The following is a 16,852-nucleotide window of genomic DNA, read 5'->3' on the forward strand; positions in this document are numbered from 1 at the left end:
TTTACTTTGGATGAATAATTGCAATATCAATGATATTCTGTTTGACGTGGTGGCTTAAGACATTGCACAACACTGATGGGAACAAAGAAGATTAGAAATCAGTTTCAGGAAGCTAATTATTTCAGTTGATGTGATTGGAACTGATTTGTCTAGGAAAATTAATTAATATGATGGTGGTTTTGGTAGGGAATCCGTTCCCATGAGAACGTATTTTTTCATGAGAATATTTCTTAGTAACTGATGTGATATTTTTAAAAGCTGAAGGATGATTGCAATTGTGAAAGGTAAGGGAAGGGCAAAGCTGATATGCAAGGTGAAGGCAGGGCATGAAAGATCTGAGATGTGGTGAGATGGTATCCAAGGGGCAGGGACAGGGGCAGGGACAGTGATAGGCACAGGGGCAGGGGCAGGGGAAGGATGGGACAAATCTAAAATGGTGTGTCATTACCAGCAGTTTGACTGCATCAAAGTTTTGAGGATGTATAGAATGCAGTTCTACCCCTATTGCTAGTTAGCACTGAGTTTGAGGACATTTTGACTTCTATGCCTTAGTTCTATAGCACTAAGTTTTGGGGATGTGAGGATGTTCACTGTCTAATTATACAACATTAGTTAGAGGAGGAAACCTTGTGCTAAAACTAAGTGTTGGTGAGTTAAGATGTAAATGTTATACAGGGTTTGAAGATGAGAGGTTCCTTGTTCGAGATCCAGAACTACACATAATGTTATCATTATGGGCCGACTTTGAAGGGAGGGGGTTACATTACTCCTTGCTTGGCACACTTCTGTGGTTGATCGGAGTAGCACGCCCTACCATTAATGTCAGAACTTATGGTTATATCTTAATATTTCATAATTATGTTACCATGTCTCATAATCGTACACATTAGAGTATTGTGTTTACATGTATATATCCAATAAATGAAAACTTGGGAGGGAGGTGGAACGAGATTTATAAGGTAGCTGCAGGCATGTGGATTGGTATACACTGTATTTGTGAATTCTCAAGTCTAAAGATAAAGAAGTAACATATTAGTTTTTTTTCCATGAGTGGTTTGATAGCACATTGGGCATACAGTACATGTACTTACATTTAGGCTAGATGACACGTTCAATTTCTTGTTTTGATATAAAGAAGGTATATGTTCACCTATGTTATCCAGCAGTAAGCTTGTATCATAGTAAGTAAGCCAAATCATTTGCTATTTTACTGTCCTGTATAAAGTGCATCCTTTGACTCTCAGTTAGATGTAATGTGTTGACACCCCTGGGCTTACTGCAGTATAAATATGGTATTGTTACAGTAACATGTGGACAGATTTGTTTTAAGCTGAATACTAATTTCTCTCCTTGACATTTGTAATGAATGTCTATCTAGTTTCAATGTTTGAACTAGTGAAAATACTAAAACATGTTGAGGTCAAGAAATGTAAGAGCACTGAACAATTTAGAAACAGGTTCCCATGCATCTGTAGATGCATTCTTATGATAGAAATTTTTTCTAATGATGTTTTAAGTGTGTAGCAATTCATGAAGCATGAGAGAAGCTAGGCCACAACGAATTCTGAGTGCTTCATGGCATTTTGACGTGATAAGCTATTGCCTTGTTTCCTTCCTCATGTGGAGGCCTCTGAAGAAGGCAATGTTTCCCCCGATTGTGGTTATCCAGTGTCCGGAGTCTCTCAGAGGGAACCTGCCCTTATCTGTCCCTTTATCTTGACCATTGTGGATTTTAGGGATAATTGTCAATAGTTTTGTGATTGCATCTCTGGAACTGAAACTAATACTATATACAGTATCAAATGCAGACTAAGATAGAGATAGGTGATAATAAAGCTTATCATTTGATACATGACGCTATAATATTGAAACATATGTAGAGTGGTATGATATAAATCTTAATCGTTACATGCTTTTTTGAAGTTTCTTGAAAGACAATCAAGGACAATTTGTGTCACAAGGTGAGTAGAATACTTCGCTTACGTTTAAGATGACTGAAAGTGTCATACAAAATCGTTACAAATTTGGATTCTGTATGATAAATGTTATGTATGTTTGTCATACACAGAATGTCATGAAGGGAAAATGATCTCAAGTGCATTACTCTTCTTTGTTGTCACAGGGAGTATTTGTAATATGATGTTCTTACTTCACTGCGAATCAAACCCTGACCCTCAAATTTGTTAATAGGTACAACTTTGGGGACGGTGTAGGTATAGGGTGATATGACAGGGTGTGACAAGGCACAGTGCTTTCTGTGGTAATGTGGTGCAGATGGACCATAAATGAGTTATCTGTTTTAATCTGTGTTGGAGGACGCAATAGGTAATCTGTGAGTTTTGTTTGGGGAAAACTTGAGCTATCTATGTTATGATCTGTAGAGTTTTTGAGAGGAGAGTTGATGGAGCTATTGTTGTAGTGTGTGTCAATATAGGAGGCCAGTAAGTACCACTCAAGGCTGCTGATGAGATATAGATTAAGTGATACATATATTGTGATAGGACAGTTTCTTTTGTTGGGACTGATGTAAGTGAAATACATATTAGGGATTTGAGGTCACTCCCAAGGAACGTGTGTGTAGATGAAAATGATTCAGCAAAAACTTAGTAGTTATGATTCTTGACTTACAGCTAAGTCTAAACTATGCATCCTATTTATCAAGACTCATGGTCATTAATTCACAAATTGGTGTTTACTTTCATTGCGCTGCTATTTATGATTTAGACATTTTCATGATAAACAGTATTTTGTATTTGAGATTGTAGATGATAAAAGATTTTACACACTCATGAAACTATTATTGTGGTATGGTGTCGCCTGTCCATTGTAAATTTTGTTTATCTTAAAATTTCCAACAATATTTGTTAACCACTTGCTTTCAAACTTTGCACCTAGGCTTAATCTTCTGATATGAAGTTGAGTTTTCATAAATAGCAGACAGACTTTATCGTATTTGGAAGACTTACTGCTGCTTGTTGTTTTCACAATGTTTATCTTTTCTGGAGATCTCCTCTCTCTGTTTTCAGCGTAATAAGCTTGATTATCATGACATGGTGTTGTGATTTCTGAACACAGTATAATTTGAATTAACTGTGTTTGGAAGAGTTAAGGCCCTTTGTTGTTTTCATAGTGTTATCTTGTCTGAAGATCTCCCCTCTCAGTTTTCAACAGATCTGTTTTAAATTTGATTGTCTGAATCACCATTATATGGAGTTGTGTTTTCCTGAAAAGCAGGTTGCTTTGACAGTATTTGGAACAGTTCATTCCCCGATGAAACAGGTCATGTCTCTTGATGTTTTCATAATTTTATCCTTGTCTCGAGATCTGCTCTATCAATTTTCAATTAATTTTCATCAGACTTAGAAGGCTTTATAATGATGACATAAAATCAAGTTTTCTGAAACGACATTTTGATTCAAGGATTTTTGAAAGAGCTAATGTCTTTTTTTACAGCATTTTAATCTGGCATGGAGTCTGCTCCCTCACAGTCTTTAACCAATTTCTTTGAATCTTGGTGGGATTTATAACCATTACATGCTTGTTAATTGTTGCTTTACATCCTATGAACAGTTGGGGTCATTTAAAGACATGCCAGGTTTGGGTGGTTGAGGAAAGGAGTTTCTGGTGAAAAACCATTACATGAAATAGTTTTCCTTAATGGTCTTGTGAACTTGCAGTTGTCAGAAATTATTTCCTTGCTTTTTCAAGTATTTTTTAATCTTACCTGGATATGTTCTCCCTCAGTTTCTAATCTATTTCTTTTAAAGTTGGTAGGCTTTAATACCATAACGTGAGTTTAATTATTAGTAATTAGATTCAGCAATATTTTTAAGTGTTTCTCCCCTTTTTTATTCAGTTTAAAACTTGAAATGTTTATCCTCAAAACATACTGAGTATTTCTATGGCATGGGGCAGGCATTTGTTCTTATACATGGTATTCTTGTTGGTAAATATTATATAGTTGACTTTTCTTATAGCTTTCCAGTTACATCTTTGACTTATCTAGTTAAGTTTTATGATAGGAAATTAGGATAAATGGCTCCTAGTATAAGTATTTGTGGAATTTAAGGCTTACTTCCAAATGTCTTGTAATAAGGCTGCAGCACCCTCCCAGGCAGTGTACAGACTGGAGGGGACTTATCTGTTGGGTCAGCTGATTGGGATTTCAACAACTGTATCATACAAGGATGTCATGTTTTGTCTTTGTTGTGGTTGGGACAGAAGGACACTTCAATGTGCGGAAATGAGCTATATTGCTGCGATCTTGTTAGGGGGAGATAACCACATCTCTAAAGGATGTGTCGTCTTGACCTCATGCAACCTTGTAGTAATGATTAGCAAGTTTGAATCAGTGGTATCTCTGTTTCACATAGGGTAACTAGACTAGCACAGTCCATATTGGTTTATTATATAACTGTAATTATCCCGACAACTTCCTCTGTCTCTAATTGGAAAAATTATGCATCCTGTGCATCATGTGTTTTTATGCATGACCCACAAGTCTTGGCATACAAAATTAAGAGGATGTGTGCTTGGTGAAAACCTTACTTGTAAGTCAAGTATACCAGACTTTAAGTCCATGTAGCCTCAGTATTGAACCCAGTCTGAAGTAACAAGTCTCCTTTCTTCTGTATCCCCAAGAATACTTCCCTCAATGTTGGTTATCATTTTGTACAGCTGTGTAGTCCAGAAACTTAACTACAGGGTCAGTGCTGTGTAATATGGATTATTCATTCTTCTTTGACTGTGAAGTTTTATTTCTACCAAATTCTTGACAATACAACGCAATATGATGATAATTAGTACTGATAGAACATGTTTGTATCTATTTTTCATTCAAAATTCAAAATTGAATCTTTGAAGTTCTTCTTATTTAGAATAACGTACACACAAGTATGTGTGATATGTTTCATCCATATCACAGAAAGTCTGTTAGGGATTTGCAATAAAATTGTTAGTATATTAAATTTTGAAAGTGTATGGCATTTGATGGCTAGGTTATGTGGGACTTGAGTAATTTGAAGATAGTCTTGTTGATTAATTGGGATACAATCTAATGTTTATGATGTCGAGTGTAAAACCAGCACCAGATTTGACAGGCCAGCAACTATAGTAACCAGAGTATGATTCTTACTAGTGGGAGAAAAGAAAGAAATTCATTTCGTGATTTTACAAAATACCTTGATTTTATTCTATTCTGATGTGCTTGTACCTGTTAACCTAACGGTCTAGTCAAATACAAAGGATCAGGGACTTGTTCTTAGAAAAATAAGATTTGGAAAAAGATTTCTGTGGGTGATGTTGCTTTTTTTTTGTTTTGTTCTGTTTAGTTTATTTATTTTTTACCAGTATGAAGATAGCTATATTTGAGGGTTGTCAGCTCAAGGTAACGTTAAGATAGTTTTTGTTTGATTTATGACACAAGTTTAATGTTGATATTTTACACCATGGAGTTAACATTATATATCAATTTTTACCTATGATTGTAAAAGGAATGGCTTCTTGAAAAATTTAAAACCAGACAGTTTCTCATGAGGCTTTTTATGACAAACCTATAGCCTTCATTTTTATAGGAGAGTAGGAAGATCTGACCTTTTCCCATTCATGCTGGAGTGTATGTCATTAAAATGTAGTCTCTCCACAGCCTTTTTTATTTATAGTAGCAGGATTATAACCCTTTGTTAAATGTTGAATTGCTGCGGTGAAAGCCCAAGGTTGACAATATGTAGTTTTAAAAGCATGGTTACCTTATTTTGTTCTAGTCATAAAAAAACCAGATATTAAACATCTTTCAATCTTTTTAAATGCATAATTGTTTTTTTTATGGTAAACTTGCAAATGTTCATCTTAGCTATTATTGATGGAGTGAACAAATTTCTGTTTATATTAAAAAAGTATAATGTTCGTTAGTTTTTAAAACTTGATGATGTGTGGGGACTGATCTGAATTACATTGGTCTTCTCTGAACTTCTTTAGTTGTAATGATTGGATCCATTCACTTTGTCACGTCTCCATTTGTATAATTCAGTGACAGAATTTTTTGGCTTCCTGTATTCTTTCCTTGGTGAAATGCCACTCCAGTCAAACCTCTGAGGTAGCTGTAGTTAAGAGACATATATGTACAGGTGTTTTTGAACAAGAAACTATTTGTATGCCCTTGCATTTTTATGGGAAAGAAACAGTTTAGTGTTATCCATATGTGTCCCATGGCATAAAATCACAATTTCTTCTGCTGGATTCCAGTTTGGTCCTGTCCCCCCTTACCATTTATATAAGTGGAACTAAGGGATAGGATATTTTCTGTTTTAGATAACAGTAATTTATCTGAGTTTGGAAAGCAATTTACAGTCTATAGGTTTCATAGTTCGGATGTAATCCCTTTGTCATTTGTGTATGAACTGTTTGGGCATTAGCAACACTACCTGCATGATTATATTCAACAGATCAGCTAGTTTGGCTCATTAATATTTCCGCTAATCACAGGAAAAGAACTTTCATCACCTGTGGTGCTTGAATCAGGACTAGGACGATTGGTCTGGCTTGTGGTATTGTCTGGATTGCCCAGGTTGTATGTACTATAGCCAGGTCACTTAGGCCAAGCAAATTCATGTCCTTATATACACTCAGGCCAAAACAATTGTCTTGGATTGCAATAGGTCTGTATTTTATCTAATTCACAACAAACTAATGTCTGGAGTCTCATCTGCCAGTTTCAGGTCTTCTGAGGTTTAAAAAGCCTGTCCAGTCAAACAATTGACTTTCCTCGTCCGCATTCAAATTAAGTGATTTAGAATAGTACCGCATGATTTCCCTTTATTAATTAAAACAGAGAACAACATTGAAAAGAAAATTATCTAAAAGTGAATTTCACTTCTACTACATCAGAAAGAAAAAGGTTCCTTTAAAAAAAAAAACATGCACACAAAATATTATAAAAGATTTTCAGTTTGCTATATTTAAAGTGGGAATAATGTACAGTGCAACTTTCATAAAGCAATACTCAAAACTGATCACTTTTTCTAAAACCAAACAAAATGATAATGACAGAATTGTGTCTTTCAATTATTTCATTTAAGAAACATTCTATAACAGATCTTCCTCAGTTGAATACCAATTACTCATGAAGATTGGCCTTACCTCAGCTATCAACTTACCAGTTTTGACCAGCAGACTGTGAAATGAACACCTGTAACGAGAGCCGTACACTTTGTACCTCGGGCACATGCTTGTCCTCGATAGGCTCTGCATATAATACCTACCCAGTTCATAATTAACATGGTGTTTAAAAATCATCTGACAAGATGAATCATATTGAACAAAGTTATTTTTTCACTAAAGCGAGTAAGGGCTACAGATGAAAACAAATAGGTGTTTTTATACAGAGCTAGAAAGAGCTGTAGTTTTGCATCTAGTTTGCAATAGTTTCTTTCTGCATTCACAACCTGTACAGTATCAGTGTTCAAAGCAAACTAAAGACATGGATAAATTTATATAATGTATTGTACAGAAAAAGTCGGATTTGGACAGGTCAACTTTGTTCACTTCTGCAAACCATTCTCTTTCTAAACAGTCCAAATCTTCATTTCCCTGGTTTGAAGATGTTCCACTGTACTTCCTGGTAATGCATGAATTTTTAATTAATTTTTTCTTGTGGTTAATGTATGAAATTAAAAGAGAACTTGTTGTGTTTTGCACACCTGTGTAGCAGTAGATTTGTCATTATTTTCTCGCCTGTACCAATGTTGTTTCTTCACCTGGCCAGGTAAATTTATTGCAAGGTGAGGATCTAATTTGTTGGAGGTAAATAATTCACTGTGCTACTGACTTGGCATGCACAAATGAATTACAATATTAGCCTAGCTTGATATGTACTGGTGAACTGGAGATCTAGGTACACACTTCATCTGGACATATGATAAGATTTCTCTTAGCAAGGTTTTCTATCAAAGATTAACATAGTCAATAGTCCCCTGTCATAAAGGTTAAATAATAACATTCTGATTTTAGTTTTTTTGTATTTTGCTTTTACATTTAATGAAAGTGAAAATTATAGATATCAGTTTTGTCTTCACTGTTTTCTTTAATTGTTAATAGACTAAGATTTTGAAAGCATTCCAATAACGGTATCAAATTGTCAAAGGTTTAAACTTGGCATTGAGGAGGCTGATAGCATTTCTGGGTAAATGAAGCTTTTCTGTTCTGTGTATCTAAAAGCTGTGCTGTTACAATTATATAATGTAAAGAACATGAAAAAGTTAAGTTAACAGAGAATTAGTCAAGATATTCTAGATGTCAAAATTGACAGCAACTACGTGTTTATCTATATTGTCCTGCAATCATTTTACATAGTGCCCCTTCCCAGCTCCTATTGCGCAGCATTAAACATGGCAAGTCTGTAATAGTTATATGCTTTTGACTGAATACTTATGCCAGTCTTGTATGTTTCAGCTGATGGAGTACCGAGAAGCCCCGTCCAGTCCCGGGGCCTCAAGTGTCCACTCCCTCAACATGGACAACATGGATCCTACAACCCCAGACTCGCCTCCTCCTATACCTCCTCAGGAAATGGATGATGAACGTCTCCCCAATGAACTCCTCGATGAGATATGTGAGGATATTGGAATGAAGGAGGGCATGGAGCTCGATTTTGTGGAGTTTCTCATGGAACAAGACATGGTGGACCCACAGGTGTACATGACACCGGAAGCCATTCGTAATACACTGGCCTCCACAGCATGTACATCAGTGTCACAATCAGGCGTTCTGTCCACACCAAAGACTGAGATTGTGAATAACCGTACATGTGGAAGTCCCAACACCACATATTCTCAAGCATCAACCACAAACTGTACAGTGGCGACCTCCAGTGGGTCAAATAGCCCTGCAGCAAAACGCTTCCATGCATCAACATCTGGACCAACAAGCCCAGTGAGAGTCAATGCACCATTAATGCCATCGGAAATGTTCAAAGCACCACAGACTCCCCCTACCCCAAGAAGGCCGTCCTCCCAGAGCATTGCATCACCTAGTATTTCTAGCACCCAGGGACCTCAGCATTCCCCTCTACCCCCACGCAGCGTGTCCCCTCAAACTACACAGAACGCAGTGCCATCCTCACCTTCACAGAAACAACCACCATCCTATAGTCAGAGTATGTCACAGAACAGCATGTACACCCAGTCAGGCATTCCCCAAATGATGCCCCAGAAGGGAAGCGTACCTCCAGGTGCACAAAGGCAGGGTGGGGTACCCCATAACTACCAGCGTTTGGGCCGTCCTGCCCCGCCAAACGTCAATGTTCAAAATATGCAGACCCCACATAGCACATATCAACAACAGAAGTGGAATATGTGCAACTCTTCTGCAGGTCCAATGAATAACCCAGCCTGTTCTATGGGTAACATGGGACGACCTGGATACCCTCCACAGACACAACAGTATGGCAGATCTCTTGAATCTCCACTTGATCAGGGATATTTCTCTGGAGACACAGCTAGTGTCCGTAGCTATGGTTCTTCTTCTGTATCATCAACTGTGCCATCTTCTGTACCGCCCTCTGTGGCTAATGATGTGCAGAATTCTATGCATCTTCGACAGGGTCCCCCAAATCAGGGACCTGGCTGTGGTCAAAAAAGTGTTCATTTCGCAGATCTACCCGGTGATCAAAATGTGCCTCCATTGCAACGACAGCGTTCCAATGATAGTATGGGATATGGTCCAGGATATGATCCCAATGTTTCTTCAGACTGTGATGTAGAAAACGAATTTAGAGACCCTAACCATAGGGGAGCCATGAACTCCAATAAGATTTTACCTCGTCTTACACCTAGCATGAAATCTGAAATTGCACCATATACTGTTCCTGGTGTGAACGGACAGGTAGCTATGAGTCCGTACAGATATGATGGTCGTAGTAACAGCCGTCCCAACAGTGGTGATAACCCTATGGCACCTATGCAACAGTTTGAGTTCCCTCCTCAGCACAAGACTGGTGACATGTGTGGTGTGGACAATAACCAGAACTCCATGCATCTCAATAATTTCAATAATTCTGTGAATAATAGTATGAATAATTCTTTAAATAATAATGTGAACAATGCTATGCAACAACCAAATGGTGAAATTCCTGATCCGGATTTCCGTGTGTCATGTTCTGGAGGCGCACCTATTGGGATGCAGCCTCTCTCTCACTTTGATGGGAGTCAAGGCCAGTATGGTATGCAACAACAATCTAACCTGCCTGGACGTGGTCAGATGTATCCAAATTCTTTACAAGAGACAGATCATTACAAACTTACTGCTAATATGGCAAATCCAAACATGGAAAATTACTGTGATAATGGGTTCAGAACCTCCCAAGGACAAAACATGAACTCCAGTTGTGGCATGATGAATCAGGGTACTCCTAAAATAATGAGTGGGCCCCAGGTAAGCTCCAATCAAGGGACACCACAAGGGATGATTGGTCAGCAGCAGGGACAAGGTTTCCAGCGGCAAAACTTCATGTCAGGGGTACCGTGTGGCAATAATGCACCACGACCTCTACACATGAATGCCATGACCTCCAGTGCTCAGATGATGCCGCCAAATCAAAGTGGTATCCCACCAGAATACAGTCGGTTACAGGGTGTCCCTGACAACAATAATCCCATGTACCAGAACTCTCAGCCACAACTTAGTCAGGCTAACATGGGACCTGGAACAGGGAACAACCCAGTATGGGCAGGTGCCACACCACAGACCCCACAACCTCATATGGGCGTCCATCCTAAGGTGCCCCAACAACAACAGCAACACCCAGGCATGGGTGGTATGCCTATCCCTGGTACTCCAGGAAACCAAAACCCCATGCAGGGTGGGGCCATGCCTCAGTGTACAACACCAAACTGTCAAAGTTGTAAAACTGGGTCCCCGCATCGCCCACCGATGCTCGCTTCACAACAGACTTTTATTCAGCATCTCATCACAGACAGATCTAATGCGTTTAGATCTCATCCACTGTTCCCATTACTCCGAGATCTCATCATCGCAGACATGAACTTTAATTCTCCTTCTTTTCCATACCAACTCATTAGTAACTTGCCTGCAGAATTTGACAAATTATTACAAAACTTCCTTCATCGTAATCCTCCGTCCGGAAATTATCAAACAAACTTTTCTGTGGAAAGTGTTGTCATGGATGCTCTCAAATATGCTCACACGTGCCTTATAGGTGAGTTTTTTCTAAAAGAAGTTCAATTTCACACACACCAGTGTTTTTGTTGGTTTTTGTCAAGTCATTGATTTTTTAAATATTCATCTAAATAGATGGAAGTAACAGAAATATCTAAATTTCTAAGTTATTGCTTTATGATATAAATTCCCCAGAAGTACCTGTTCAGAAACAAGTCTTACCAGCAAATGCTCCTCTAATACAGTAGTGTGACTCTGGGACAATAAAAAGATACTGCATACTTGTGTATTAATAATAGACACACTCATTAGGCAATAAATTGTTGACATTGCTGGATACGTTTTTTCGCACTTTTGCCTTGCAGATGTAATTAGTTGTTCTGAACTGCTCATGCCCTACCTTTGTTGATTTGATAAAGTAGAAATTGATTTTTTAAAATTGTTTCTTTTTGAACGGCCAAACTGTGCCATTGATTTGTACTTATCACCAGACATGATAAGGCTAAAGGACTAGGAACAAAAGTTTCACCTACAGAAGTGGGAAGGACGCATTGATTTTTATAGAAATTTCTGAAAATTGAGTTGTATAAATGCAAAGTTGACAAGGCCAAACAGTGCTGAACATGTGATTCCTGTCCCTTCTATAGATCCTCTGAATATGATAATTGTTTGGGATAAATTATCTATTGTTTTATTTACTATATCACTACTTGTATTACCTCACATCTGCAACATTCTCAAAAAAATACAGATTTTGATAAAAACTTCTGTTTTGTAAATGAAAATCAAGTAATGAAAATTTATGGACTTGATGCCATTCTTTATCATTTTGCCTGATTGATTGATGTAATTATCTCATTCCAGAAAAAATCCGAAGTCGCCAAGAACAAGATAAGCACACGAAGAGTACGTCCAAATCCCTGAGTGCTATTGAGGAGTTTTGTGAGAAGTTCGACCGGTCTGTACGCAATACCATCATCAAGGTAAGCATACTACTGTAGCTGTCCTTTATTTGTGATCTCTGTTAACCATTTTATTTGAAACATATTTCATTTTTTATTTTTGTTTGTTTTTTAGTTTTTGTTCTCATTTTGATTGTAGCCCCAAACACTTACATTGTTCCAGGGACTTTGCTCTAGTTTTCCATTTCTTTTATCAAGATCTTAAGAAATAAAAATCCTGATTAACACAGAAGAAAAATTTCTCAAATTCCGTGATGTCTTTTCTTGCCAAGCTTTAACAGAGCTTGCCCTATTCCATGTTCTTGCTCAACCTGCTTTGGGTTCATCTCCCTCTTCTGGCTCCTGGTCACCTATTTTCAGGTTGCTTGCCTTGTTCTGGGTGCAAGGTCAACCTGTTTCAGGACTGTTGCACTTCGTTTTTCATGCTTTTAATACTCCTGTTCTGTTCACCGTGTTATGAGACATGAGGAGAAATGCAGATCTAATTTTAAATTTATTTGAATGCTCATAGTTTTAAGTTTCAAAAGATATCAAAATTGTCGGATATATACTGTAAGAGCTAATAAAGGCAAAGTTGACGAGTGAGGTAATATGTAAAGAGGAAAAGTATGACCACCATAAGCATTAATACCGTCGCCTTGGGGAACACACATGGCGATCGTGTCTGCGACAAAATGAGATGAGCAAAAAAATACCCACATTGATTTGTAGGTACAAATATAGATAAGCCTTTGGGGACATTTTCTGACAATATCCTGATTATTACTGATAGTACTAGATGGGGAGTGGTAGATGTGTGGAAACCCAACACAGCAATCCAATGGAAATTGTCTGTCATACATTACAATTGGCAATATACATAATTACTGATATTTGCACTTACAGAGTTAAATTCCATTATGTTGGTGGTAAATGATAGCAGTCACATTTAAAGTTGGGTATATAGTGTTGGTGTACCATTGTGTACCAATGATTGTGTACCACAGATTAGGTATATAGTGATGGTGTACCATTGTGTACCAATGATTGTGTACCACTGATTAGGTATATAGTGTTGGTGTACCATTGTGTACCAATGATTGTGTACCACAGATTAGGTATATAGTGTTGGTGTACCATTGTGTACCAATGATTGAGGAACACAGATTAGGTATATAGTGATGGTGTACCATTGTGTACCAATGATTGTGTACCACTGATTAGGTATATAGTGATGGTGTACCATTGTGTACCAATGATTGAGGAACACAGATTAGGTATATAGTGATGGTGTACCATTGTGTACCAATGATTGTGTACCACTGATTAGGTATATAGTGATGGTGTACCATTGTGTACCAATGATTGTGTACCACTGATTAGGTATATATTGTTGGTGTACCATTGCGTACCAATGATTGTGTACCACTGATTAGGTATATAGTGATGGTGTACCATTGTGTACCAATGATTGAGGACCACAGATTAGGTATATAGTGATGGTGTACCATTGTGTACCAATGATTGAGGAACACAGATTAGGTATATAGTGATGGTGTACCATTGTGTACCAATGATTGTGTACCACTGATTAGGTATATAGTGATGGTGTACCATTGTGTACCAATGATTGTGTACCACTGATTAGGTATATAGTGTTGGTGTACCATTGTGTACCAATGATTGTGTACCACTGATTAGGTATATAGTGATGGTGTACCATTGTGTACCAATGATTGAGGACCACAGATTAGGTATATAGTGATGGTGTACCATTGTGTACCAATGATTGAGGAACACAGATTAGGTATATAGTGATGGTGTACAATTGTGTACCAATGATTGTGTACCACAGATTAGGTATATAGTGATGGTGTACCATTGTGTACCAATGATTTTGTACCACTGATTAAATATAATGATTGTGTACCAGTGTGTATCATGTGTACCCACTTGTTATCAGTTTAATGTTAAGCTGGTAAAAACTCAATTAAGAATGAAAATCAGTTTATTATCTATATTATTGTTACTTACATATTGTAATACTTAGTCATATCATGATATATCTAGTCATATTGTAATATCTAGCCATATTGATGTATTCTAATCATTGTAATATCTAGTCAGAAACATAATATCAACTTATATGCTGGAGATTTGTCTGCTTTATTTTCATTATTTTATCTTATTGTAGTAATGCTGTGTACTTATCATGTTTTAGTTCTATTGTTACTAATTTCAGTACACACATCATTTAACTCTGGCTATGTACAAGGAAATAGTCAATTTTGTTTCTTTCAAAAATTTTGCCAACATTAATTAGGATTGAACATTGTCTAGAATGCAAATGCCTAAATCAATATTTCATTGCATTCAGGGTAGAAAATAATTTGAAGTAAAATGATTAACAATTGCAAACAGCAGAAGAGTTCATTCCATTACAAGATAAAGATTTTTCTACCCATAATCTTAAATTTCTTGACAAAAGCCTGCGTTTTTTCTATTGAAATGAAGCATAAAAAGCTTGGTATCAGTTTTCCCGTGACGAGGGTAGAGTGTGCAGGCGATATTGCGTGATTTTATCATGTGGGATTTGGGGCGGGACATGCTATACACATCATTAACCCGGAATACCAGACCTGTCAATCATGCGTTTACGGGGTGGCAAGTTTATGTAAGGAAAATCGTCCAAAACAAGAAGCCATGACCCTTCTGTGTGGTCTAGGAAAATCTCTGCAGCAGTTGTAAACTGTCCTTAGGCTCCTTTTCAATACCTCATAGAAGCAATGTAATTTCCATTCCAGCATCTGATGCTAATAACATATTTATGGGTGAAAGAAGAATGTATAGCATTAAAAGTACATATGATCATTGTTGATGTTTTACTTTGTGTTTGGTACCCATGGTACAGTGGGATCTTTATTGTGAGGTAGTTGTTAAGAGGGGTACCATATTTATCCTGCATTAAACCCTAGAGGCAAACACATATACTCTCTTACTCAACGAAAGTGGGAAGTTGGCAGCTTATTACAGATGATTCAAAGTAGGGGATGAACTTATGACGGACGACTCAAAGTAGGAACTGGGCTTGTGACAGATGACTCAAAGTAAGGGATGAGCTTACGACTGGACAGTAATAAAGTTTTGGGCTTATTAACAGACATTGATGTATTGTGAGTAATATAAAGTTTAGGAAAATCAAGTATGAACAAAAAAAAAGCAACTGTTTTGATATGTAATTTACTAACACAATCACAAAATTATGCTAGGAGATAGTGCCAACCTATCTGTAAGACATTCTGACACAGAGAATTTCTTTGTGAATGTTGTGACACAAGGGCCTCTCCTCTAGTGTGGTAGAGCAGAAGACTTGTAAAATATTTGGAGCAGAGAATAAATGATTAAATCCTCTTCAATAAACACAGTGGGCAGGTACTCCTCCCCCTGTACCAGCTGGTATTGTTCCTGGAGGAGCTGGTCATTCGCTGACCATTGTTTCCAGACAGGACAAGCGCCCCTCCCTGAGAATGTGAGGAATTTGATAACCAGATCTAGCTGTGTTATTGTGGCTGAGATTTGTCAGGTAGACAATAACTATAAGGAGTTGACTTGGTGTATCGTGTCACTGTATAGGATCCAGGTGTTATTCTACAAATTTAGAAAGAGCAATAAATATACTTTGTGTTATGTCTAAGGGTAGTGGTAAGAATACCAATCCTGTACAGATAATAGTGTGGAGATGGGTTGAAAAAATCCAAGATTAGATGGATCCATAATCAAAGATTGGCACCATCTTCTGTGAATGGTACTTGGTGTTTAGACTAACTGGTGATTTAGGACATTTTACAGAAATTCTAAAATCCAATATGGCCATTGTGGCTTCTGATTGCAACAGTTTATATCTACTGGGCTGATGTTGATCCTTTATTTCTGGTGATACTTGTCATATATAAAGTGTGTAATGCTTTATTTGTAATCCTTATGTGGTTCCTCCTTCACTATTATGGAATATGTATGTCTGACACACTGTTACACCATTACTTACCTGTCAATTGTCTTGTTATTAATTTGTTTTTATGACGCTATATAGAAATAATTCATCTCATCGCAATTAAAATTGAAGAGAGTGAATTAAACCAGCCCTATCTATAAAACCCTTGATATGTTGGTAAAGGTCCACAATGATTTGCTGTTACATGTTCTGAAGGAAAGTTAGCTGAAGTAGAAAGTTTGTGTTGGGTATGTGAGTCAGCGGTGGTGAGAAACCCAGTGGGGTGGGAGATGTTTACATTGAGAACATTATTTGGACGAGATAGATTAATTTAGTTAACAACAGTAGCTTAGTTTGGGCTCCAGGTGTAATCAGGAACTACTGTATTCCAGACAGGTCAGGATGTGGGAAACATGTAAAAGAAGACTCCATTTCTCTTGCAGCTGCAAATCAGTAACATTTTGCTATCTGAAATAAAATGTGAAATTTAAAATGGATGTTATAAGTACAAACAGAGGCTTTAAAGATATATGTATACAAAATTACACTTGGCATAATTGAGATATTTGATTAAGAGTAATTTGGATGTCAGGCCTGTATGAAAAATGTTTGCTTTTGGATAGGAACATCCTTTACAAAATTAGTTTTTATTTTTAAATTCCAGGCACTGATATTATCCTTTAAAGAATCAAAATCTGAGCTTTCTGATATTCCATTTGTTAGAAAGTTATAGGAAAGTTTGTACAAG

The 16,852-nt window shown here is 37.2% G+C and overlaps 1 protein-coding gene across 1 annotated transcript in view; it reads left to right on the top strand.

Moving 5' to 3' along the window:
- The window catches only part of LOC132548266 (nuclear receptor coactivator 6-like), a 62,554-nt gene that overhangs the window by 35,433 nt on the left and 10,269 nt on the right, over positions 1-16,852 (top strand). The window contains exons 3-4 of the mRNA XM_060212115.1: positions 8,449-11,212; positions 12,037-12,155. Of these exons, the coding sequence (XP_060068098.1) occupies positions 8,449-11,212; positions 12,037-12,155 (2,883 nt within the window). The remainder of the gene's footprint in view (positions 1-8,448; positions 11,213-12,036; positions 12,156-16,852) is intronic.

Source organism: Ylistrum balloti, unplaced genomic scaffold, assembly GCF_031769215.1.
Source record: "Ylistrum balloti isolate Yb309-2 unplaced genomic scaffold, AGI_CSIRO_Ybal_v1 Utg370006, whole genome shotgun sequence".
Taxonomy (NCBI): Eukaryota; Metazoa; Mollusca; class Bivalvia; order Pectinida; family Pectinidae; genus Ylistrum; species Ylistrum balloti.